This window comes from Rhinatrema bivittatum, chromosome 1 (assembly GCF_901001135.1).
Source record: "Rhinatrema bivittatum chromosome 1, aRhiBiv1.1, whole genome shotgun sequence".
Classification (NCBI taxonomy): domain Eukaryota; kingdom Metazoa; phylum Chordata; class Amphibia; order Gymnophiona; family Rhinatrematidae; genus Rhinatrema; species Rhinatrema bivittatum.
Genome location: NC_042615.1, coordinates 4,092,692 through 4,119,315, shown reverse-complemented (window position 1 = coordinate 4,119,315; position 26,624 = coordinate 4,092,692). Strand labels below are relative to the sequence as shown.

General features: G+C 47.6%; 1 protein-coding gene across 1 annotated transcript in view; it reads left to right on the top strand.

Annotated features, from left to right (window-relative positions):
* The window catches only part of METTL14 (methyltransferase like 14), a 117,821-nt gene that overhangs the window by 69,176 nt on the left and 22,021 nt on the right, over positions 1-26,624 (top strand). The window contains exons 8-9 of the mRNA XM_029614955.1: positions 7,618-7,710; positions 18,408-18,524. Coding sequence (XP_029470815.1) covers positions 7,618-7,710; positions 18,408-18,524 — 210 coding nt within the window. The remainder of the gene's footprint in view (positions 1-7,617; positions 7,711-18,407; positions 18,525-26,624) is intronic.

The following is a 26,624-nucleotide window of genomic DNA, read 5'->3' as shown; positions in this document are numbered from 1 at the left end:
ATGCAGAAAATTGAAGGTCTTGTCAGTGATTGAGACCTTCCTCTGCACCCTGATTTTTTTTTTTTTTTTTAAGCCTGGTCTTACCTGCCTGCTTTGTGTCCCTAACGTTCAGGGAAAAGGGGAAGTCTGGAGTATTGTAAATTTCCTTTCCTATCTCAGGCTTGACCTTGGAATCCCATTTCTTGGAAGGAACAGCCCAAGATTACTCTTACTTAGCAGTTAGCCAAAGAGCAGTATCTAAAGCAAGCTGCATCCTGTTTTCAACTTCTAGGGACCAGTGAGATATTTTGATTTTTAGCTGCAAGGAGGCTTTCTTGAGAGTACTATGAGCTCTCTAATCAGACTGTCACGGCCTCCTCCCCCCGAAGAGCGGTAAACTGCGGCCTTCTCATCTGTCTGCCTGACCTCACTCCCGATTATTGCGGCCTTCTTGCTTGCCCGCCTGACTGCCGTGGCTTCCTCCTCCTGGGGAGCGGTGCGCTGCTGAAGACCTTGCGCAAGCCCAGTCTACCCTCCCTCCTCAAACTGCCTCTTGCAGCCTCCACCCAGTGAACGGAGCGAGGATCATCAGCTGGAGCCCCAGAGTTGAGAAAGAGAGAGGAGACTGAGCAACATGTCCCTAGGACCTGAGAGAATGGTAAGCTGAGCCACTGAGGAGAAAAGGCAGGAGATTAGGTGCATCAGCAACCACAGTTACTCTGCTGTGGTGAGAAGAGGCAGGAGAGAGCAATTGACCTGCAGAAGTGAGAAAAGAGCCACAACTCCATTTATTGTAAAGGGTGGAATGGTCTGTGAGTAGTGGTGTACCCCCGCCCGGTGAACCCACAGTATCCACTGAGATTACCTTCTGATTAAACCAACTGAAGACGGCACCACCAAATGAAATCTCAACCTGAAATCACCACCTGATTTAACAGGCACCAACACGAAGTCTTCACCTGAAATCTCCACCTAATTAAACCATCGCACCACCGTACAAGGACACCACTACATACCCTATCACTAGAAACCAACTGATCTTATTCGCTCCATTTTCTCCCACTGTCTATCCCCTACTGGGTGACTGCCTAAGGTTAATACTGTTGTGCTGGGAGATCTCCTGAGGAAACAGCTTTGCTACTATTGCCAAGACATCACTGTCAAATATGGATTCAAAAATCAAAATAGGTCTAATAGGTAACTGAAAGAAAGGTGACCTAATGAACAACAAAAACAAAAAACTTAACAAGGCTAATACATTTCTACAATGCACAACAAAATCCAAAATATCAAAACTTGCATACTATTCACCCTACTACTACTGAACGCTCAATCAGTTTAAAAAATATCCCACTTATCAAGGATGATATTTTCATTTCATTTATTAAAATTTATTAACCACCTAACGCAAAGGTCTAGGCAATTTACAACGTACATACATATCATTAAAACAATAACATGACAAACGAAACAAAAACAAAAGTCATCAAGTTTCATAGAAACCATAATCTCAACATTATTATGCCAACACATAATACAGGAGTAAGCAGACAACAAATGACTCAAATAGCCCTTACAAAAAGGTCTAAGCATATGTCAAGGTCATGCATTCTAAAATTATACTAAAGACACACTGGAGCAGAAACTCTTTCAATAGCCTCTTGAATTTCTTTATTGATGAACAATAACCTACAATATTTTGCATAGCTGAAACCTGGTTAAACGACAAAGACAATGTACTCTTAAACCAATTATCTCATCCTAGCCGCGATCTATTCCATATACCAGGACAACAAAGAAAAGGTGGATGCTTGCTAATAATCTGCAACAAAGAACTCAAATTAACACTAAAGAAAATAAAAAAATGTATCCTCTATATGAAGTAGCTATCTTAAAATCAAAAGAAATTAATATTGGATTAGTATACTGTCCACCTGACCTACTCCAAAAAGACTGCTCACCGATTATCAAACTTTTCACAAAAGAATTCCGTACTCCTGAAACAATTATCTTAGGAGACTTTAATCTACATCTAAATGTTTCACCATGATCCCCCTCTTGCAACTTGTTCCTTGATGCAATGGAGGCCTTAGGATGGACTCAACACATCTCTGAAGCCACCCACATAGCTGGCAACACACTTGATTTAATATTTGCAAATCCTAATTACTACAATATAAGTATTAAGACAATCCTATGGTCTGATCACCATCTAATCAAAGCTAATCCTATATACAATAAACTAATAACTAAAAACTCTGAGATGAAAAAACACCGTAACATTCAGAAAGAAAATAAAAATGGAAACGCTAACAAATGTATTAGAGATCAAAATTAATGATTTAAACCTAAACAGCTGCTATGATGCATTTGATTCGTGGGAACATATGATCAAGGAAATTGCAGATGAACATAGCCCACTACAAATAAAAATAAAGAAAATCAGAGAAAAATGAACCCCTGGTATAATGAAAAACTGAACGTCTAAAAAACAACTAAGAAAACTAGAAAAAAGATGGTGAAAAAAACTCTACGGATGAATCACTAAAAAGATACAAATCTTACCTTTCCTATTACCGAACACTAACGAACATTAAATAATGTTCATTAAATAATGAACATTAAATAATGTTCATTATTAAATTAATTATTTATTAAATAATTAATTTAATAATAATAATAATGTTCATTATTAAATAATGTTCATTATTAAATTAAATAATGACATTAAATAATGTCATTTAATAATAATAATAATGTCATTATTAAATAATAATGTTCATTATTAAATTAAATAATGACATTAAATAATGTCATTAAATGACATTAAATGACATTAAATAATGTCATTAAATAATGTCATTATTTAATAATAATAATAATGTCATTATTAAATAATAATGTTCATTATTAAATTAAATAATGACATTAAATAATGTCATTAAATAAATGACAAAGAATCTCACTCCATTCCATCAAACCAAGGTATACCTCAGGGTTCGTCTCTTTCCCCTACCCTGTTCAATATATATCTACTCCCTTTATGCCAGCTACTCAATAGTCTCAATCTCACCCACTTTATATACGCGGACGATGTACAAATCATAATCCCCATCTCAGACCCCATCTCTACTCTAAATTTCTGGAACAACTGCTTACACGCCATCAACCTTCTGCTCTCGAGTCTCAATTTGGTCCTAAATACTTCCAAAACGGAACTACTGGTTATCTCCCCTTGTGACAACAACCCCCTCGCAAATAATGCTAGCATCCCATTAGCAAACCAGGTCAGAGATCTTGGGGCCACCCTTGACTCTAGAATGAATTTCAAAAAATTCATTAACGCCACAACCAAAGAATGCTTCTTCAAGCTACAGGTCCTGAAGCAACTTAGACCGCTCTTACACTTCAAGGATTTCCGTTCGGTGCTTCAAGCCATACTGTTTTCAAAGATCGACTATTGTAATGCTCTATTACTTGGTCTGCCCGCTTCGTCCACCAAACCTCTTCAGATGCTGCAAAACGCAGCGGCTAGGATCCTTACAAACACTCGTCGCAAGGACCATATCACACCAATACTAAAAATTCTACACTGGCTGCCCATCCAATATAGAATACTTTTCAAGGCTCTCACCATCATCCACAAATCAGTCTACCAGCAATCCACTCTCCAACTCACCTTCCCACTTGAATTACATACTTCCGCAAGACCGATCAGAACTGCCTACAAAGGTTCGCTCAAGGCCCCCCCCAACAAATCATCGGTCCACAACACTATTCACAAGCGAGCTCTTTCAACAGCAGGTCCACTACATTGGAATTCACTTCCACAAGACTTACACCAAGAACAATGCCATTCAACTTTCAGAAAGAAATTGAAAACCTGGCTTTTCGCAGAAGCCTACCGCTGAAGGATCTCCTCAACCATCACTGACTCTCACTCCCCCACCCCTCCCCAATCCCTTCCCCCCACCCAACCTCACCCTTTCCTTCTCCCTCTGGACATACCAGGCTAATAACTGCCTAGGATAAACCTATGTTTTTGTATCTTACAGTTTTTGTTGATTTATATATTTATCTCTCTCTAATTGTTTCTTAGTTTAAACTCTGTACTGTCTTCCATTGCCCAGGTTTTATGCTCCCTGTTTAATGTAACTTTACTTTCTACCTTGATGTTAATTGGTTTCCCCTCAGTTACATTGTAAACCGGTACGATAAGACCTAGTCTTGAGCATCGGTATAGGAAAAGAAATTAAATAAAAATAAATAAATAAATCAAAAAAAGAACATTACGCAAAACAGATACATGGAGTAATTTTCAACTCAAAACTCCTGTTTGAGACAGTTAAGAGTCTAATTAAAGACCATTCTTCATATCATACAATGAACATTTTTGCAAAACTTTCATGTAATGATTACGCAACAGCACTAACAGAAAAAAGCAAGATGCTGAATCAACAAATCACATATTCCTACGCTCTGACAGGAACAGAGGATCTATCGGCACTAGATAAATGGTCATCATTTGACAGAGTATCAAAACAAGATAAGCAATATCACAGCCAAACTAAAACCTGCTACACATCCCCTTGACCCGATAGGAGCCATCCTGCTAAAACAAGTAAACCAGACAATAACCCCTACAATCACAATGCTAGTCAACCTCGCCCTTGCAGAAGATTATATGTCCCAAAGTCTAAAACAGGCAGTTATAAAACCAATTTAAAAAAATACATCTGGTAGAAATGATTGGAATAATTATTGCTAATCTCCAACTTAACCTTCATTGCAAAAATACTTGAAAAAACAGTCCTTACCCAATTTGAAAAATCATCTTGAAGACAATAAGACACTTTATCCTAAGCAATTCGGATTCCGGAAAAACCACTCAACTGAAACTCTTCTTCAACCCTTAACTGATCCTATTTTATGAAGTTTTGACTCAAAACAAATCATACTGCCTAGTCCTGATTGATCCATCAGCTGCCTTCGACACTATTGACCATAACCTGCTGTGCCAACAGTTGAAAAACATCAGGATTGATGGAAATGTGCTAAAATGGTTCACCTCTTTTTCCTCACAGATAGATCCTTCCAAGTAAAGCTCAACAATTACTTGTCTGACACCTTCCAAAGCACAACTCGCGTACCACAAGGATCAGCGCTATCAGCAACATTATTTAATATATACATGCTGCCCATATGCAAATTACTAACAGATCTGGGTTTAAACTTCTTCCTATATGCGGATGATCTCCAATTCTATATCCCTCTAACAAAATCATTTGAAAAAATATCTCTAATTTCTGAATATATTATTAAAAGAAAAGAAAAATTAGCTCAATGGATGAACTCCAATAAAACTGAAATAATTTGGTTGAGCCGCAACCCACAAAATACTGTATCCCCAGTGATAGATCTCGGAAGTTGCCAAGTAACCCCTGCAACCCAAGTGAGAGATCTAGGGGTCCAAATCAATAAAATTGTAACTGTGAAAGCCCACATAAGCAAGCTGATTAGATCTGGTTTCCACAAGCTGCGGATTTTGAGCCGATTGAAACCTCTACTGAGCACAATAGGTTTCAGAACAATTTTACAATCCCTCATTTTCTGTAACCTGGATTACTGTAATTCATTACTTCTAGGACTTCCTGCAAGTCAATTAAAACCCCTGCAAAATGCCGCAGCTAGACTATTGTCTGGAGCAAGAACATTTGACTACATCACCCCAATACTGATGGCTCTGCATTGGCTTCCTGTACAGTGAAGAATTCATTATAAAGTTCTAACAATAATATTCAATAACATTAACCTGAATAACAACGATCTACTAGGAATAACTTTTAAACCTCACAATCCCCCGCGTACGCTCACGTCACAGAACAAAGACCCCCTAGAAATCCTGAACTTAAGAGGCTCTCATCTACCGCTAACTAGAGAGAGAAGGATTTTCATTGCTGGCCCAAAACTCTGGAATTCCCTGCCAGAAGAACTTCAAACATTAACAGATAAAAAGAAATTCAAAAGTGACTTTAAAACTTGGCTCTTCAAAAACGCCTTCTGCTTGACAGAAACACCCAGATCTCCATGTCTCATATAAGCTAAATAAATCTTAAACAATAACTGCCCTACCTTGCAAAGCCCTCTAATCTAGCTCTGTTTTCATGTTGGATGTCTACCATCGTATTACTTCTTATCCACCTTGTAACACTCATATTTATGAACGTTTTACCTGTAAAGCACTATGAACTAGTGACTCTCACATATAAAACATGTAAATAAATAACCATTACTGGTTCCCCTACCTTTTCTGTGAAATATTTGCTGATGTTGCTCCCGACTATGTTCTCTTGTAATAGAACTTCCTTTTCACTGAAATGGTTTATTTCATGTCCTCTTTTTTTAATACCTTTGCAATGATAGTGCAGGATATAAGCTTTTTTTAATTAAAAAAAAAAAAGCATTTTTTATAAAAAAAAAAAAAAAAAGCATTTACTATGCTTTATAAATAAAGCATAGTAAATGACGGGAGATGAAGACCAGATTAGTCCATCCACTCTGCCCAGCAAGTTATTTAGGTTTGCCGCTCTGTGCAAGTTATCCCCTCACCTTTTGTTTAGGGTTGTAACTGCCGCTCCACACGGGTTACCCAAACGTTGCCCCAGGTTATCCCATTCCTTCATTTCCAGTCTTTGGTTATTTGGGATTCTCTGTATTTATCCTATGCCCCTTTGAATTCACTATCATTTTCGTCTTCACCACCCCTTCCTGGAGGGCATTTCATGCATCCACCACCCTTTCGTTAAAATATATTTCCTGATGACATTACTGAGTCTTCCTCATTGAGGCTTCATATCATGACCCCTATTATTACAGTTTCCTTTCCACTGGAAAAGATTTGATTTGTGTGCATTATTTATATGCTTCAGGAGTTAAAGTCTGTAATACATACCCATGCTCCCCTCTCTAGGATATACATATTTTGGTCCTCCAGTATCATCTTGTATGTCTTTTATTTGTGCAGACCCTGTACCGCTTGCATCTTGTCCTTATTGTTTTTTGAGATACGGTCTCCAAAACTGAACACAGTTCTCCAGATGAGACTTTGCCAATGATCTGTACAGGGACATTATCACTTCCTTTTTCCTTCTGGTTATGCTTCTCTATGCAGTGCAGCATCCCTCTGTCACAAGTCACTGTTGTCATATTGCTTCGCTACCTTCAGATCATTGCACACTATCACCCCAAGATATGTCTCCCATGCTCCCGTCTCTCTCTCTCCCTCCCCATCCCATACCGCTCCTTTCCCAAAATTCATGACTCTGCACTTCTTGATGTTGACTCCAAAGTGCCTCTCTTTCCTTGTTTCCTTGCAGTGATCATGGTGTGCTTGGCAGGGCTGTGTTTCTCAGTTATGGACAAATTCCTTCCCTTAACTGCGCATCTGCTGCCCATTCTCCTTGCTTAAGCTGACTGGTCTTTTGGAGTCTTCACTTCAGAAAGAATAACTTTGCTAGCCACTGCTCTTTTCCGGTCACACATGTGGATCTGGTAATTTGTAACATCTGCCTCCTGTACTGGGTGCTTTGGTGGGTCACACAGAACTTCCTGGCCAGGTCCTTGTTTTCTCCTTTTCAGATCATGAAGCTGGAGATTGAGAAGCTTTCTGATCAAAGGTCCTTTGTGTTCTTGTGGTGTGGCTCAGGAGAGGGACTGGACCTCGGCAGAATGGTAAGGGACACCTCTGATTTGTAGCAGAACAAATTGAAACCGTCTCTGGCAGGGCTGGAGAATGTCTTTACTGCCCCGATATGTACATATGAAACATCCAGGGGTGGCCTGTCCTGCTGAGCTCCCCTGATGCCTTCAAACTGGAAATCAGTGTCGGCAGGAGGAGACAACAAAAGCACCTAAAAAAAACCTCTGAAGGGGTTCCAAAATCATATGAAAGGTAAGGTAACCGTTTCAGTCCTGCTCTGAAAGTTAATTAACCCTGACGGTGTCTGTTTATAATTTGGGAGGTCAGTATTCAAAGCCATTTAGATAGATAACTCACAAGAAATCCATCTCAATGGCAGGTTTTTTAATATTGAGCCACTTATCTGGCTAAAATACATAGACAGATAAGAGGCATTCCAGTGACATTTCTGAGAGCTTAGTTATCCAGCTAACTTAGCTGAATTTTAGTGCTACCAGGCTAAGTTAGCTGGATAACCTTAGGCCTGCTTCAGAGCAGCTGTTATGTTACCAGGCCCAATGTGGCCACTTAACTTCCTACCTAACTGGACATCTTCAAAGATATTCAGTTAACTGGCATTGTAAAAATGTTTTTTAATTTCAGACCAGCACCCAATTCTCCCAGCCTGTTTACAAATGTAATATATATATATAGTACTGTCTGCTGTACAGCCCTCACCTCCAGAATTGAATGAGCAAGTTCCAGGCTCCACGGGTCTGGATCACTCCCCCTCCCCCCACCCCCACTCCTCTGTTTCCCAGCTCTTGATACATTTAGAATCCTGTTTCCCCTGGACGCCTGCCCCTCCACACACCCCTGGGCACAAAGAATAGAGCCCTGCTAGGAATGAACTTGCCCCTTCCAGTGGCAGGAGCCGGCGACTTTATTCCTTGCTCCTGGCAGAATTATGTTTCTGGTATCTGGGCATTGGAAGGGTGGGCTGGGGGACCTGGCGGTAAGAGAACTGGGGGAAGGCTCAGGGTCCCGACCTGTTAATTAAATGTTGGTGGCGTGTAGGAGGATAAAATCACTGTGCAAAGCAGTGGCGTAGCCACGGGTGGGCCTGGGTGGGCAGCTGCCCACCCAATTTAGACCCAGGCCCACCCAACTGACACCGGAACTGCAAGGCTGTCGCGGGATCCCATCCCCGCGACAGTGAAGAGGAGAACCCACGCCTCGCGCGCCATCACGGCACACGTGGGGAAGCGGTCCTACAACCATATGGCCGACCAATCTTCCTGTTTGGGGGGGGGGAGGAGAGCGGAAGCGCCGCGCACAGTTTCCGCTTCCTCCCCCCAGAGCAGGAAGATCAGCTGGCCTCTCCTGCAGCCACTGGCCTCCTATCTTCGGGCCGTATGGCCGACCGATCTTCCTGTTGGGGGGGGGGGGGGGGGGAAGAAGAGCGGAAGCGCCGCGCACAGCTTCCGCTTCCCCCCCCCAGCAGGAAGATCGGTCGGCCGTATGGCTCGAAGATAGCAGGAGGCCAGTGGCTGCAGGAGAGGCAGCTGATCTTCCTGCTCTGGGGGGAGGAAGCGGAAGCTGTGCGCGGCGCTTCCGCTCTTCTTCCCCCCCCAACAGGAAGATCGGTCGGCCATACGGCCCGAAGATAGCAGGAGGCCAGTGGCTGCAGGAGAGGCAGCTGATCTTCCTGCTCTGGGGGGAGGAAGCGGAAGCTGTGCGCGGCGCTTCCGCTCTCCCCCCTCCCCCAAACAGGAAGATCGGTCGGCCATACGGCCCGAAGATAGCAGGAGGCCAGCTGATCTTCCTGCTCTGGGGGGAGGAAGCGGAAACTGTGCACAGGCTTGAATGTGTATGTGAGGATGAGAATGGGAGCCTTGTGTGTGTGTGGGTGAAAATCGGACCCTGGGTGTGTATGGGAGTGAGAATGGAGTCTTGAATGTGTGTGGGTGATAATGGAAGCTTGAATATGTGGGTGAGGATGGAAGCTTGAATATGTGGGTGAGGTTGGAAGCTTGAATGTGTGTATATATGGGTGAGGATGGAAGCTTGAATGTGTGTATATATGGGTGAGAATGGGAGCCTGGGTTTGTGTGTGTGTGTGGGTGAGAATGGAAGCTTGAATATGTGGGTGAGAATGGAAGCTTGAATATGTGGGTGAGGATGGAAGCTTGAATGTGTATATATATGGGTGAGAATGGGAGCCTGGGTTTGTGTGTGTGGGTGAGAATGGAAGCTTGAATATGTGGGTAAGAATGGGTGCTTGAAAGTGTGTATGTGTGGGTGAGAATGGGACCTTAAATGTGTGTATGTGTGGGTGAGAATGGGTTTGTGTGTGTGGATGAGAATGGGTGCCTGGATGTGCGTCTGTGTGTGCATAAGAATATAAGCCTGGGGAGGGGTGAGAAAGTGAGAGTTTGTATGTGTGTCTGCAGAGAATGTGAGCTGGGGGGGGGGGGGGGAGAGCATATGAGAGTTAGAGCCTGAGTGTGTGAGGGAGTCTGTGAGAGAAAGCATTTATGTATATATGTGTGTGTGTGTGGAAGGGAAGAAGACAGTAGTAGAAAAGACACTGAAGAGGAATTAGGAAATGAACGACAAGGGAAAAAATGGGAAAGAGAGACCAGGACCAACTGATTAGAAAAATACAAAGATCAGACAACAAAGGTAAAAAAAAATATATGTATATATTTATATATATATATAGAGAGAGAGATGTTAGCAATTTAAATATGTCATCTTTGGGAATGTGCATTCTTATATTTTTGTATTTTGCTCTTTCTTAAGTATTCCACTGTTCAGACATTTTAGTTTCTCAGGCTTTCTATTTTGGCTTTATCTGCATGTTTCTGTTTCTAATTTATAGTCTCTTATTTCTATATTAGGTAAGGGTCGGTCTCAGTTTTGCCTGTTTGTGACAGAAATGAGTATTTCTAGCATATAGTTTCTCTGTAGTAGTAGTCCAGCCTGTTCTGTTATTCCCGTAGGTGATGTATTAATGTTCTAGGGCCTGGTGTAGTATTTGCATTGCTGCTTTTTCATAAGGTTGCTGTTTGAATCCTGAGAGTCAGTGCTGTGATTGTTTGGCAAGGTTCCAGATGCCTCTTTCTTTGCAAGAGTTTGTTACTTCACAAAATAGCAGTGGAGGGTTATTTTTTGCTGAGATTACACCAGAATTTGAATTTTTTTTTTCATGTTACTTGTAATGTGAATTGCCGCAGCTTTGCGCTGCACCTGTTCTGATGATTAATTATATTTTATTGTATTTATGAAGATTTCTGGGTTTCGCAAAGATGGTTCATGAAAGAATACATTAATTTTTGTTTTATTATATGATTGGATTTGATTGTTTTCTATACTTGAAATAATTGAAGTAAATTATTTTAAAGTTTCATACATGACACATAATGGCTGTTGCAAACTACTTAGCCATTCTAGGGTGCAGTATATGGCATTATTTATCAGTAAGAAAACAACTAGTAGACCTGCATGCCTTGTGCCCACCTATGTTAACCTTGTGCCCACCCAAAAAATCAATTCTGGCTACGCCACTGGTGCAAAGCTGGAGAAACTTACCCCAGCAGACCTAAAGCTGTTACTGCAGCAAAAGGTGGTTCTGAAGGGGCTGAATACTTATGCAAGCAGCATTTTTCAGTTTTTAATTTTATTTTACAAAGAATGCAGAGAAATAATGAATTGTGACTTTGAAAATCTACTTGAAGAGCAATAAACATCCTGTCTGGAACAATCTGGGTACGTGTCATTTGTAATCCACACAGATCTGATTGTTTAAGGGGTGGAATATACGTAACATGATCGATATTAATACATTTTACAAGGATAATGAAGAAACCTATCTGCCTCCTTGCACATTGCAAGAAAAGGCTTCCTTATCTCTTGTGTTTTCTTTGAATAAACCTGGAAAACCCTTGAGGTTTTCACCCCCAAATGGTATTTGTCTATTTCTAAAAAAATAAACGCATCATCATGATAAAACCTTGTTCAAAGACAAAAGTCACCAAAAAAGTTGCTTTAAGTTTCCCCTTGCACATATTGTTGCAGATTCTTCTTGCCTCTTCCTGCTTTTTTCTTCATTTACAAAAAAATAGCAATAAGCCTTGGCGATAGGTGGCAGAGCGTCTGATGACATTTTTACATTTTTCTTCAGGTACATTTTAAATCTCTCCAGTGGGGAGGTGGTAACAAAGGAGATCTATAAAATGCAAATTCAAGTCTATAGGAAAATGTTCTAAATTCTGCAACTTGCGCTGCATGCCCATTTTATCCCTACCACAGCCACATTAAGTTTCAATTTCAGGAAGCAAGCACTCCAAATGCTCAGTCTTGACCGTATTGCTGGTGAACATGATTAGATAATGAAGCAATTTCAGTGCAACATTTTGCAAAAGAGAACTCCATATTCACCAGTACATTCCAAAGGGAGGCCAGGGTGACCACTAGGGATTTCACTAACCTTGACCTGCTTCCATTGTCACTAACTCAGCTACGGGAGCCGCAATCTTCAATGCAGACACATCTCTTCCTCCCATTACCTCCTCCAGATCTGCGCTACCTCCCATCGCACCAGACTGCAGTGCAATTTCAAAACCCATTGTTCGCACTCCTCAGCTCTCCACGAAGTGCCTGAGACAGACACCCGCTCCAGGGGAGAGCGGCCTCTGATATCATGCGAAGGCACTGCCTCTTCTCCTGTGGCAAAGCTACTTTGAAGGCTCAGTGCAGGAGGAGGCTCAACATTGCTTCCATATCCAGGTGGACGGCCGTTCCCTTGCTGAGCTCTGCAGTGGATGCAGCCGTCCTTCCTGGCCAGCCACATGCTGAATGAACTCCTCTATCGTACCCTGCTGCGTTGCTGGAATGGACTGATCCATTGTATTGGTCCTAGTCCTTGCTTTGCGTTTCTTTCCCATAGGAAAAAAATATTTACGTATAACCCTTTTTGGGATTTTATGATAGTTCAAAGGCACACAAAAGAAATTCTTTGGGGCTTTCTCCTTTTCCCACTTCCCCAATTTTGACAAAACCCGAGGAATGGATTCTGTCTATGGGACAATGGCTTAACCTTTTGTGCCCAGGTGGTGAACGAGAATCCTCTCTGAGGTGCGTTCAAATGAAACTGATTTGTAGAAATGAAATAGATGTCCAATCGATAAACGGGGAATTCAGTCTGTGCAAGTGTCCTTAGTACTACTCTCTGGGTGCAGCTCACACCCTTTTCTTGTCTGTGGGGCAAGGGACCTAGCCAGGAAGGGAAGCCTATTGAGGGGAGTCCCCTAAATCCTGAAAAATGTCTCGTACCTGCAATCCAGCAGAGTCCCAGATGTTCCCCGGGGTAGAGATGTGCTGGAGGTCTCCAATTTGATCTTGACATCTTCTCCTCTGGACTTTCTCTAGTTCTGACCTCTTAGGGGGAAAGGCTCTTTACTGGATACCAGCAGGGATTTTACAACCCAGGGGTGGTACAAAAACCCTCCTCACTAAAACGCAGCTATCAACAATCCAAGCTTTACCACTGGGTGAGGAGTCACTGTACTCCACTCACTGACTGGAAAGGAATAACCAGGTCTTCTCGCTCCGGCCCTGTGGTTATGGGGCTTGTGTCACCAGCAGGAACAGGAGTCACCCAGGCACAAACACACTGTACTTATGTTTGAGTTTGGCACACAGTTACATTTAATTGAGTTTATGAATGTCTCCCTAAAAGTTTTCCTGTCCACCTATGTTAATGTATTCCGCCCCTGAGGCGACTGTTTAATGTATTCCACGTCCCTGAGGCGACTGTTTAATGTATTCCACGTCCCTGAGGCGACTGTTTAATGTATTCCACGTCCCTGAGGCGACTGTTTAATGTATTCCACGTCCCTGAGGCGACTGTTTAATGTATTCCGCCCCTGAGGCGACTGTTTAATGTATTCCACGTCCCTGAGGCGACTGTTTAATGTATTCCACGTCCCTGAGGCGACTGTTTAATGTATTCCGCCCCTGAGGCGACTGTTTAATGTATTCCACGTCCCCGAGGCGACTGTTTAATGTATTCCACGTCCCCGAGGCGACTGTTTAATGTATTCCACGTCCCCGAGGCGACTGTTTAATGTATTCCACGTCCCTGAGGCGACTGTTTAATGTATTCCACGTCCCCGAGGCGACTGTTTAATGTATTCCGCCCCTGAGGCGACTGTTTAATGTATTCCGCCCCCCTGAGGCGACTGTTTAATGTATTCCGCGTCCCTGAGGCGACTGTTTAATGTATTCCGCGTCCCTGAGGCGACTGTTTAATGTATTCCGCGTCCCTGAGGCGACTGTTTAATGTATTCCGCGTCCCTGAGGCGACTGTTTAATGTATTCCGCCCCCGAGGCGACTGTTTAATGTATTCCGCCCCCCTGAGGCGACTGTTTAATGTATTCCGCCCCCGAGGCGACTGTTTAATGTATTCCGCCCCCCTGAGGCGACTGTTTAATGTATTCCACGTCCCTGAGGCGACTGTTTAATGTATTCCGCCCCCCCTGAGGCGACTGTTTAATGTATTCCGCCCCCCCTGAGGCGACTGTTTAATGTATTCCGCCCCCCCTGAGGCGACTGTTTAATGTATTCCGTCCCTGAGGCGACTGTTTAATGTATTCCGCCCCCCTGAGGCGACTGTTTAATGTATTCCGCCCCTGAGGCGACTGTTTAATGTATTCCGTCCCCGAGGCGACTGTTTAATGTATTCCACGTCCCTGAGGCGACTGTTTAATGTATTCCGCCCCCCCTGAGGCGACTGTTTAATGTATTCCGCCCCCCTGAGGCGACTGTTTAATGTATTCCGCCCCCCCTGAGGCGACTGTTTAATGTATTCCGCCCCTGAGGCGACTGTTTAATGTATTCCGCCCCCCCTGAGGCGACTGTTTAATGTATTCCGCCCCTGAGGCGACTGTTTAATGTATTCCGCCCCCCTGAGGCGACTGTTTAATGTATTCCGCCCCTGAGGCGACTGTTTAATGTATTCCGCCCCCCCTGAGGCGACTGTTTAATGTATTCCGCCCCCCCTGAGGCGACTGTTTAATGTATTCCGCCCCCCCTGAGGCGACTGTTTAATGTATTCCGCCCCTGAGGCGACTGTTTAATGTATTCCGCCCCCCCTGAGGCGACTGTTTAATGTATTCCGCCCCTGAGGCGACTGTTTAATGTATTCCGCCCCCCTGAGGCGACTGTTTAATGTATTCCGCCCCTGAGGCGACTGTTTAATGTATTCCGCCCCTGAGGCGACTGTTTAATGTATTCCGCCCCCCCTGAGGCGACTGTTTAATGTATTCCGCCCCCCTGAGGCGACTGTTTAATGTATTCCGCCCCCCCTGAGGCGACTGTTTAATGTATTCCGCCCCCCTGAGGCGACTGTTTAATGTATTCCGTCCCTGAGGCGACTGTTTAATGTATTCCGCCCCCCCTGAGGCGACTGTTTAATGTATTCCGCCCCCCTGAGGCGACTGTTTAATGTATTCCGCCCCTGAGGCGACTGTTTAATGTATTCCGCCCCCCCTGAGGCGACTGTTCAGTTCCTTGTAAACCGGTGCGATATGTATGCTATACAGGAACATCGGTATATAAAAATTAAAAATAAACAAATAAATTGGTAAGATTTTCTAAATTTATTTAAGTCTTCTCAGGAAGAGATAGCCCCTACCAGGCAAGGGGTGAACTGGACAGTCTCCCAACCAAAAATAGCGCAGGAGCAGAAACCAGCTCCCCTCTCAACAAAACTCAAACTAAACTGACCACACTCACTACGGCTCCAAACCCCACTTCTGGAGAAGGACTGAACCACTGCAGGCATGGTCAGGGGGAAGGTGATGCAAGGAATGGCGGGGATCTAGGGCCAGCTAGTGGGGGATCAGAGGTTCTGCACATAAGGAAACATTACACATTTTGTCAGAGTCCATGCAAGAACAGCCCCATGCCGCCATCTTGTGCTCCACTGCTCACACTGGATGGTCAGAGTTCTGAGAGATTTCAGACATCCACGAATTCTTGAATGCTTTCTCCCAGTATGGTTTTCAATGTCAGTTTTCCACATCAGTTCTTTGAGGTTTCTCTTTTATGTCCAACTTTGCCAGCATATTAGAAATTCTCATTATGGTCCGGTTTATTTATTTATTTTTTTATTTCTGGATCCCGGTACTGTCAATTTTACATAAAATAGCTTTAGTATAGCTTTTAGGTCTCCAAACACCTCACTCCAAGCAGCTTATCCCAGGCTTTACCCCTCACTCCCTCACAGCTAAGGATCCTCTGTGCTTATCCCAGGCTTTACCCCTCACTCCCTCACAGCTAAGGGTCCTTTGTGCTTATCCCAGGCTTTACCCCTCACTCCCTCACAGCTAAGGATCCTCTGTGCTTATCCCAGGATTTACCCCTCACTACCTCACAGCTAAGGATCCTCTGTGCTTATCCCAGGCTTTACCTCTCACTCCCTCACAGCTAAGGATCCTCTGTGCTTATCCCAGGCTTTACCCCTCACAGCTAAGGATCCTCTGTGCTTATCCCAGGCTTTACCTCTCACTCCCCCACAGCTAAGGATCCTCTGTGCTTATCCCAGGCTTTACTTCTCACTCCCCCACAGCTCAGGATCCTCTGTGCTTATCCCAGGCTTTACCTCTCACTCCCCCACAGCTAAGGATCCTCTGTGCTTATCCCAGGCTTTACCTCTCACTCCCTCACAGCTAATGATCCTCTATGCTTATCCCAGGCTTTACCTCTCACTCCCTCACAGCTAAGGATCCTCTGTGCTTATCCCAGGCTTTACCTCTCACTCCCTCACAGCTAATGATCCTCTGTGCTTATCCCAGGCTTTACCCCTCACTCCCTCACAGCTAAGGATCCTCTGTGCTTATCCCAGGCTTTACCTCTCACTCCCTCACAGCTAAGGATCCTCTGTGCTTATCCCAGGCTTTACCTCTCACTCCCTCACAGCTAAGGATCCTCTGTGCTTATCCCAGGCTTTACCTCTCACTCCCCCACAGCTAAGGATCCTCTGTGCTTATCCCAGGCTTTACCTCTCACTCCCTCACAGCTAAGGATCCTCTGTGCTTATCCCAGGCTTTACCTCTCACTCCCTCACAGCTAAGGATCCTCTGTGCTTATCCCAGGCTTTACCCCTCACTCCCCCACAGCTAAGGATCCTCTGTGCTTATCCCAGGCTTTACCCCTCACTCCCTCACAGCTAAGGATCCTCTGTGCTTATCCCAGGCTTTACCTCTCACTCCCCCACAGCTAAGGATCCTCTGTGCTTATCCCAGGCTTTACCTCTCACTCCCCCACAGCTAAGGATCCTCTGTGCTTATCCCAGGCTTTACCTCTCACTCCCCCACAGCTAAGGATCCTCTGTGCTTATCCCAGGCTTTACCTCTCACTCCCTCACAGCTAAGGATCCTCTGTGCTTATCCCAGGCTTTACCTCTCACTCCCTCACAGCTAAGGATCCTCTGTGCTTATCCCAGGCTTTATCCCTCACAGCTAAGGATCCTCTGTGCTTATCCCAGGCTTTACCTCTCACTCCCTCACAGCTAAGGATCCTCTGTGCTTATCCCAGGCTTTACCTCTCACTCCCCCACAGCTAAGGATCCTCTGTGCTTATCCCAGGCTTTCCCCCTCACTCCCTCACAGCTAAGGATCCTCTGTGCTTATCCCAGGCTTTATCCCTCACAGCTAAGGATCCTCTGTGCTTATCCCAGGCTTTACCTCTCACTCCCTCACAGCTAAGGATCCTCTGTGCTTATCCCAGGCTTTATCCCTCACAGCTAAGGATCCTCTGTGCTTATCCCAGGCTTTACCCCTCACTCCCTCACAGCTAAGGATCCTCTGTGCTTATCCCAGGCTTTACCCCTCACTCCCCCACAGCTAAGGATCCTCTGTGCTTATCCCAGGCTTTACCCCTCACTCCCCCACAGCTAAGGATCCTCTGTGCTTATCCCAGGCTTTACCCCTCACTCCCTCACAGCTAAGGATCCTCTGTGCTTATCCCAGGCTTTACCTCTCACTCCCCCACAGCTAAGGATCCTCTGTGCTTATCCCAGGCTTTCCCCCTCACTCCCTCACAGCTAAGGATCCTCTGTGCTTATCCCAGGCTTTATCCCTCACAGCTAAGGATCCTCTGTGCTTATCCCAGGCTTTACCCCTCACTCCCCCACAGCTAAAGATCCTCTGTGCTTATCCCAGGCTTTACCTCTCACTCCCTCACAGCTAAGGATCCTCTGTGCTTATCCCAGGCTTTACCCCTCACTCCCCCACAGCTAAGGATCCTCTGTGCTTATCCCAGACTTTACCTCTCACTCCCCCACAGCTAAGGATCCTCTGTGCTTATCCCAGGCTTTACCTCTCACTCCCTCACAGCTAAGGATCCTCTATGCTTATCCCAGGCTTTACCCCTCACTCCCTCACAGCTAAGGATCCTCTGTGCTTATCCCAGGCTTTACCCCTCACTCCCCCACAGCTAAGGATCCTCTGTGCTTATCCCAGGCTTTATCCCTCACTCCCTTACAGCTAAGGATTCTTTGTTTGATCAAGACCTTTTTTTCAAAAATCTTTTATTGACTTTACATCAGGGAAATACAAATCTTCAATTTACACTGCCAGCATAGAAAATGCTGCATAGTATAAACCATTAAAAAAAATTAGCTCCAGCTTTGCAGTCTAGTTTATTGTTAAATGTAGACTTTCTTCTAATTACTTTCTTCAGTGTCTGCGGAAGTGGGGCTTCAGAAGATGTGAAGACATTTGCTGGATTAAAACCAATAAAAACAACCCTGGGAAGACTAAGACTCTGGATCCAAAAGCAGTCTTCCAGCGCACAAAGGTAAGGTTTGCACTGATCCCTTCCCCCCTTTCACTTCCAATAATCGTGAGCGCAAGTTCCACGTGCTGCACTCTGAGGCCTCTACTCTCCTTCCCTCAGTGGTGATAGCAGGGTGCAGGCCTTGCCTTGGATTCCTCTCTCCCATGCTATTGATTGTGACTGCAGGCATCAGGAGCTGTACTGTGGGACTGCTGGTCCCCTTCCCTCAGTGGTGATAGCAGGGTGCAGGCCTTGCCTTGGATTCCCCTCTCCCTTCCATGCCATTGATTGTGACTGCAGGCATCAGGAGCTGTACTGTGGGACTGCTGGTCCCCTTCCCTCAGTGCTGATAGCAGGGTGCAGGCCTTGCCTTGGATTCCTCTCTCCCATGCTATTGATTGTGACTGCAGGCATCAGGAGCTGTACTGTGGGACTGCTGGTCCTCTTCCCTCAGTGGTGATAGCAGGGTGCAGGCCTTGCCTTGGATTCCCCTCTCCCTTCCATGCCATTGATTGTGACTGCAGGCATCAGGAGCTGTACTCTGGGACTGCTGGTCCTCTTCCCTCAGTGCTGATAGCAGGGTGCAGGCCTTGCCTTGGATTCCCCTCTCCCTTCCATGCCATTGATTGTGACTGCAGGCATCAGGAGCTGTACTCTGGGACTGCTGGTCCCCTTCCCTCAGTGGTGATAGCAGAGTGCAGGCCTTGCCTTGGATTCCCCTCTCCCTTCCATGCCATTGATTGTGACTGCAGGCATCAGGCGCTGTACTGTGGGACTGCTGGTCCTCTTCCCTCAGTGCTGATAGCAGGGTGCAGGCCTTGCCTTGGATTCCCCTCTCCCTCCCATGCCATTGATTGTGACTGCAGGCATCAGGCGCTGTACTGTGGGACTGCTGGTCCCCTTCCCTCAGTGGTGATAGCAGAGTGCAGGCCTTGCCTTGGATTCCCTTCTCCCTCCCATGCCATTGATTGTGACTGCAGGCATCAGGCGCTGTACTCTGGGACTGCTGGTCCCCTTCCCTCAGTGGTGATAGCAGGGTGCAGGCCTTGCCTTGGATTCCCCTCTCCCTCCCATGCCATTGATTGTGACTGCAGGCATCAGGAGCTGTACTGTGGGACTGCTGGTCCCCTTCCCTCAGTGGTGATAGCAGAGTGCAGGCCTTGCCTTGGATTCCCCTCTCCCTCCCATGCCATTGATTGTGACTGCAGGCATCAGGAGCTGTACTGTGGGACTGCTGGTCCCCTTCCCTCAGTGGTGATAGCAGGGTGCAGGCCTTGCCTTGGATTCCCCTCTCCCTCCCATGCCATTGATTGTGACTGCAGGCATCAGGAGCTGTACTGTGGGACTGCTGGTCCCCTTCCCTCAGTGGTGATAGCAGGGTGCAGGCCTTGCCTTGGATTCCTCTCTCCCATGCTATTGATTGTGACTGCAGGCATCAGGAGCTGTACTGTGGGACTGCTGGTCCCCTTCCCTCAGTGCTGATAGCAGGGTGCAGGCCTTGCCTTGGATTCCCCTCTTCCTCCCATGCTATTGATTGTGACTGCAGGCATCAGGAGCTGTACTGTGGGACTGCTGGTCCTCTTCCCTCAGTGGTGATAGCAGGGTGCAGGCCTTGCCTTGGATTCCCCTCTCCCTCCCATGCCATTGATTGTGACTGCAGGCATCAGGAGCTGTACTGTGGGACTGCTGGTCCTCTTCCCTCAGTGGTGATAGCAGGGTGCAGGCCTTGCCTTGGATTCCCCTCTCCCTCCCATGCCATTGATTGTGACTGCAGGCATCAGGAGCTGTACTGTGGGACTGCTGGTCCCCTTCCCTCAGTGGTGATAGCAGGGTGCAGGCCTTGCCTTGGATTCCCCTCTCCCTCCCATGCCATTGATTGTGACTGCAGGCATCAGGAGCTGTACTGTGGGACTGCTGGTCCCCTTCCCTCAGTGGTGATAGCAGAGTGCAGGCCTTGCCTTGGATTCCCCTCTCCCTTCCATGCCATTGATTGTGACTGCAGGCATCAGGAGCTGTACTGTGGGACTGCTGGTCCCCTTCCCTCAGTGGTGATAGCAGGGTGCAGGCCTTGCCTTGGATTCCTCTCTCCCTCCCATGCCATTGATTGTGACTGCAGGCATCAGGAGCTGTACTGTGGGACTGCTGGTCCCCTTCCCTCAGTGGTGATAGCAGGGTGCAGGCCTTGCCTTGGATTCCCCTCTCCCTTCCATGCTATTGATTGTGACTGCAGGCATCAGGAGCTGTACTGTGGGACTGCTGGTCCCCTTCCCTCAGTGGTGATAGCAGGGTGCAGGCCTTGCCTTGGATTCCCCTCTCCCTCCCATGCCATTGATTGTGACTGCAGGCATCAGGAGCTGTACTGTGGGACTGCTGGTCCCCTTCCCTCAGTGGTGATAGCAGGGTGCAGGCCTTGCCTTGGATTCCCCTCTCCCTCCCATGCCATTGATTGTGACTGCAGGCATCAGGAGCTGTACTGTGGGACTGCTGGTCCCCTTCCCTCAGTGGTGATAGCAGGGTGCAGGCCTTGCCTTGGATTCCTCTCTCCCATGCTATTGATTGTGACTGCAGGCATCAGGAGCTGTACTGTGGGACTGCTGGTCCCCTTCCCTCAGTGCTGATAGCAGGGTGCAGGCCTTGCCTTGGATTCCCCTCTCCCTTCCATGCTATTGATTGTGACTGCAGGCATCAGGAGCTGTACTGTGGGACTGCTGGTCCCCTTCCCTCAGTGGTGATAGCAGGGTGCAGGCCTTGCCTTGGATTCCCCTCTCCCTCCCATGCCATTGATTGTGACTGCAGGCATCAGGAGCTGTACTGTGGGACTGCTGGTCCCCTTCCCTCAGTGGTGATAGCAGGGTGCAGGCCTTGCCTTGGATTCCCCTCTCCCTTCCATGCCATTGATTGTGACTGCAGGCATCAGGAGCTGTACTGTGGGACTGCTGGTCCCCTTCCCTCAGTGGTGATAGCAGGGTGCAGGCCTTGCCTTGGATTCCCCTCTCCCTCCCATGCCATTGATTGTGACTGCAGGCATCAGGAGCTGTACTGTGGGGCTGCTGGTCCCCTTCCCTCAGTGGTGATAGCAGGGTGCAGGCCTTGCCTTGGATTCCCCTCTCCCTCCCATGCCATTGATTGTGACTGCAGGCATCAGGAGCTGTACTGTGGGACTGCTGGTCCCCTTCCCTCAGTGGTGATAGCAGGGTGCAGGCCTTGCCTTGGATTCCCCTCTCCCATGCTATTGATTGTGACTGCAGGCATCAGGAGCTGTACTGTGGGACTGCTGGTCCCCTTCCCTCAGTGGTGATAGCAGGGTGCAGGCCTTGCCTTGGATTCCCCTCTCCCATGCTATTGATTGTGACTGCAGGCATCAGGAGCTGTACTGTGGGACTGCTGGTCCCCTTCCCTCAGTGGTGATAGCAGGGTGCAGGCCTTGCCTTGGATTCCCCTCTCCCTTCCATGCCATTGATTGTGACTGCAGGCATCAGGAGCTGTACTGTGGGACTGCTGGTCCCCTTCCCTCAGTGGTGATAGCAGGGTGCAGGCCTTGCCTTGGATTCCCCTCTCCCTCCCATGCCATTGATTGTGACTGCAGGCATCAGGAGCTGTACTGTGGGACTGCTGGTCCCCTTCCCTCAGTGGTGATAGCAGAGTGCAGGCCTTGCCTTGGATTCCCCTCTCCCTTCCATGCCATTGATTGTGACTGCAGGCATCAGGAGCTGTACTGTGGGACTGCTGGTCCCCTTCCCTCAGTGGTGATAGCAGGGTGCAGGCTTTGCCTTGGATTCCCCTCTCCCTCCCATGCCATTGATTGTGTCTGCAGGCATCAGGAGCTGTACTGTGGGACTGCTGGTCCTCTTCCCTCAGTGGTGATAGCAGGGTGCAGGCCTTGCCTTGGATTCCCCTCTCCCTCCCATGCCATTGATTGTGACTGCAGGCATCAGGAGCTGTACTGTGGGACTGCTGGTCCCCTTCCCTCAGTGCTGATAGCAGGGTGCAGGCCTTGCCTTGGATTCCCCTCTCCCTCCCATGCTATTGATTGTGACTGCAGGCATCAGGAGCTGTACTGTGGGACTGCTGGTCCCCTTCCCTCAGTGGTGATAGCAGGGTGCAGGCCTTGCCTTGGATTCCCCTCTCCCTCCCATGCCATTGATTGTGACTGCAGGCATCAGGAGCTGTACTGTGGGACTGCTGGTCCCCTTCCCTCAGTGGTGATAGCAGGGTGCAGGCCTTGCCTTGGATTCCTCTCTCCCATGCTATTGATTGTGACTGCAGGCATCAGGAGCTGTACTGTGGGACTGCTGGTCCCCTTCCCTCAGTGGTGATAGCAGGGTGCAGGCCTTGCCTTGGATTCCCTTCTCCCTTCCATGCCATTGATTGTGACTGCAGGCATCAGGCGCTGTACTGTGGGACTGCTGGTCCCCTTCCCTCAGTGGTGATAGCAGGGTGCAGGCCTTGCCTTGGATTCCCCTCTCCCTTCCATGCCATTGATTGTGACTGCAGGCATCAGGAGCTGTACTGTGGGACTGCTGGTCCCCTTCCCTCAGTGGTGATAGCAGGGTGCAGGCCTTGCCTTGGATTCCCCTCTCCCTCCCATGCCATTGATTGTGACTGCAGGCATCAGGAGCTGTACTGTGGGACTGCTGGTCCCCTTCCCTCAGTGGTGATAGCAGGGTGCAGGCCTTGCCTTGGATTCCCCTCTCCCTCCCATGCCATTGATTGTGACTGCAGGCATCAGGAGCTGTACTGTGGGACTGCTGGTCCCCTTCCCTCAGTGGTGATAGCAGGGTGCAGGCCTTGCCTTGGATTCCCCTCTCCCTCCCATGCCATTGATTGTGACTGCAGGCATCAGGAGCTGTACTGTGGGACTGTTGGTCCCCTTCCCTCAGTGGTGATAGCAGGGTGCAGGCCTTGCCTTGGATTCCCCTCTCCCTTCCATGCCATTGATTGTGACTGCAGGCATCAGGAGCTGTACTGTGGGACTGCTGGTCCTCTTCCCTCAGTGCTGATAGCAGGGTGCAGGCCTTGCCTTGGATTCCCCTCTCCCTTCCATGCCATTGATTGTGTCTGCAGGCATCAGGAGCTGTACTGTGGGACTGCTGGTCCCCTTCCCTCAGTGGTGATAGCAGGGTGCAGGCCTTGCCTTGGATTCCCCTCTCCCTCCCATGCCATTGATTGTGTCTGCAGGCATCAGGAGCTGTACTGTGGGACTGCTGGTCCCCTTCCCTCAGTGGTGATAGCAGGGTGCAGGCCTTGCCTTGGATTCCCCTCTCCCTTCCATGCTATTGATTGTGACTGCAGGCATCAGGAGCTGTACTGTGGGACTGCTGGTCCTCTTCCCTCAGTGGTGATAGCAGAGTGCAGGCCTTGCCTTGGATTCCCCTCTCCCTCCCATGCCATTGATTGTGACTGCAGGCATCAGGAGCTGTACTGTGGGACTGCTGGTCCCCTTCCCTCAGTGGTGATAGCAGGGTGCAGGCCTTGCCTTGGATTCCCTTCTCCCTCCCATGCCATTGATTGTGACTGCAGGCATCAGGAGCTGTACTGTGGGACTGCTGGTCCCCTTCCCTCAGTGGTGATAGCAGAGTGCAGGCCTTGCCTTGGATTCCCCTCTCCCTCCCATGCCATTGATTGTGACTGCAGGCATCAGGAGCTGTTCTCCTTGGATTTCCCCTCCCCCTCTGTCTCTGGTGGCAGCAGTTAGCTGGTACTCCTGAAGTCTCTGGTGTCCCTTGTATTCCCCCTTTCACACCCATGGATAGTAACAGCAGGCGTCAGGCACTGCACTGAGACTTTGATGCCTGAGTTGCAAAGATGGTTTTCTTTTACAATATTGCTTGGATGGGTTTCCCAGACAGCTAATTGCTTCTTACCTCTGGTGTGTGCCTTTCCTATGGTTTGACATTGTGGCCGTTTGCTCACTTTTTGCCATGGTGTCTTCTGGCGCTCTGAATGCTCTCTTTCATAGACTGTATTCACATGCAGATAGCGGGGTTCATGGCCGTGCCCTCGGGGCCTGTCTCTTGCGGAGGGATGGGACGGTCTTTGCCACTTTCTCATGGTGTGGAACATTAAATGCATTGTTTTGTGATGTAGATGAGCCCTGCTGTGGCTCCCACCCTTTAGAAAAGATACTTCCCAGAGCTGGATTCCTTCCAGAGCTGATCCTCTATGTTGCTTAGATACAGCCAAAGCTTTCTGATGAAAGAATGGCTTGGTTGGTTTTGCTGAAGAACTTCTTGTGGATTTAATGAACTATGGCAGTGGCAGAAGTTTTAATATGACCTTAGTTATCCACACACACTCCCTCCGACATTTCTGTCCCCATCCACTGCTTACCTGCTCTCTCCTGTAGGGAAATATCCACAGAATAGCTGTAGGTTGGAGTTATGTGCTTTCTGAGCACAATTTATTACTAAAACAGCACTTGTTAATTTGGTGGATGATCTGAGACTGGGTCTGAATAAACCAACTGGAACCTATCCATGTTGATTCTGCTGAATCTGTTGGCAGCCTTCAGTATCATTGCTGTTCCCTGTACCTACCCAGATCAGTCCAGACTCCAGAGTTTTGCCTCCCTGCCAACAGATGGAGACTGAGAACGTTTTAGCTACATTGCTACTTAACCACGTCTGCCACCTGCACTTCCTCAGTATTTCTCTGTCTCCAGCGATGGCTGATGGTGCAAAACCAGCAGTTTTGCAGTCTGGAATGATTTTGGTTTTTGAGCCTTCCTCCCAGGGGGTTTTTGGGTCCTAGTGGATCCTTCCCTGTATGGTTGAGGTGGACAAGCTGGGGGTTGGTGACCCTTTTGTGTGCTCTGTCCTGGCACCCGTGGGTTGTAAATCTGGTGGTCCATATCCCTCCCCTTTACAAGGCCGCTGCGGCGACTGCAGGCTCAGGGGAGCTTTTTCTTTTGAGAGAGCCTCTTCTTGTGGCAGCTCTGTTTTCCAGCCGTGGGAGGAATTTTAATAAAGTTTAAAGAAAAAGTAGTACAGCTGTACTTTGCGGGCGGCTGGGGTGAATTTTTGTGTTGGCTGAGCTTGCATGTTTTTATTTGCTGCTCTGAGGTAAGCCTTTTTCTGCAATCGCATCGAAGCAGGTCGATCTGCTGTGTTTGCGACTCGGCGCGTGCACAGCTCAATAGAAAAGGGTTTGTCCGAGGGCCAGGTTAGTGCTAAGAGACATCGGTGGGCTCACGCTTTGGTTTTGATGTCGCATCAGGGCTTATGTCCAGGTGAGGATCCCTTTCTGCTCGGCGCAGGAACAGTGGCCATGTTGAAATCTTTTTTGGCCGTTCCCGCGTCAGAGTTGGATGTTCCTCAGTGACTGTCCCCAGCGTGTTCTGGCTCAGAAGGGGGGTCGGGGGACTTGGAAGGGAAGAGGTTCCCATCATACCTATTCATGGACCCACTCCTCCAAACCTTTTGTGCTGATTTTGTTTTGCTGCTGCATGAGGCCTATCTGGCTAAGCAGCAGACAGTGTCCTGGGCCCGGCTGTCTGCGGGGTATTCTGTGGGATCCAAGCCCGATCGCTCCACAAGGAAAGGTGTTTCCCCTGGCCAAAGGTCGTTGGGTCCTTCTTCTGGTTTAGGACTCGGATGATGCCTCAGTGTGGGCAGGGGAGCCTCCTGGGCATGAGTTGCCAATCTAAACCCTGGCTGTAATAGTCCTGTGAGGCAAGGTATGCTTCTCGCTGAGCTTGGCATCACACCCCTGCCTTAGGTGCCCCTGCTACATATCAGGATATTTGCATCCAAGCCTGTTCTGTGGTTTCCTTTTTTAGAATCCAACTTTTTTCCCACCTAGACCTATTTTTGGGTTGGCTGCCTCACAGGCAATTGGGACATAGGTGGTGCTTTCAGCACTGTGCATTTTCCCACGTTGTCCTGCTTGAACAGCCATGTGTGAGTACTGCCATCCTGCTAGTCCTGGGAGAAAGCAGAGCTGCTTACCTGTAACAGGAGTTCTCCGAGGACAGCAGGATGTCAGTCCTCATGAAACCCATGCGCCTCCCCTGGGAGTTGGTTTCTCCATGCGTGAGCTGTATCATGGACTGAGGGACTCTGCCTAGGAGGCGGGGTGATGACTGCAGCTGCACATGCTCAGTAGGGCATGGTTGAGAGTTCT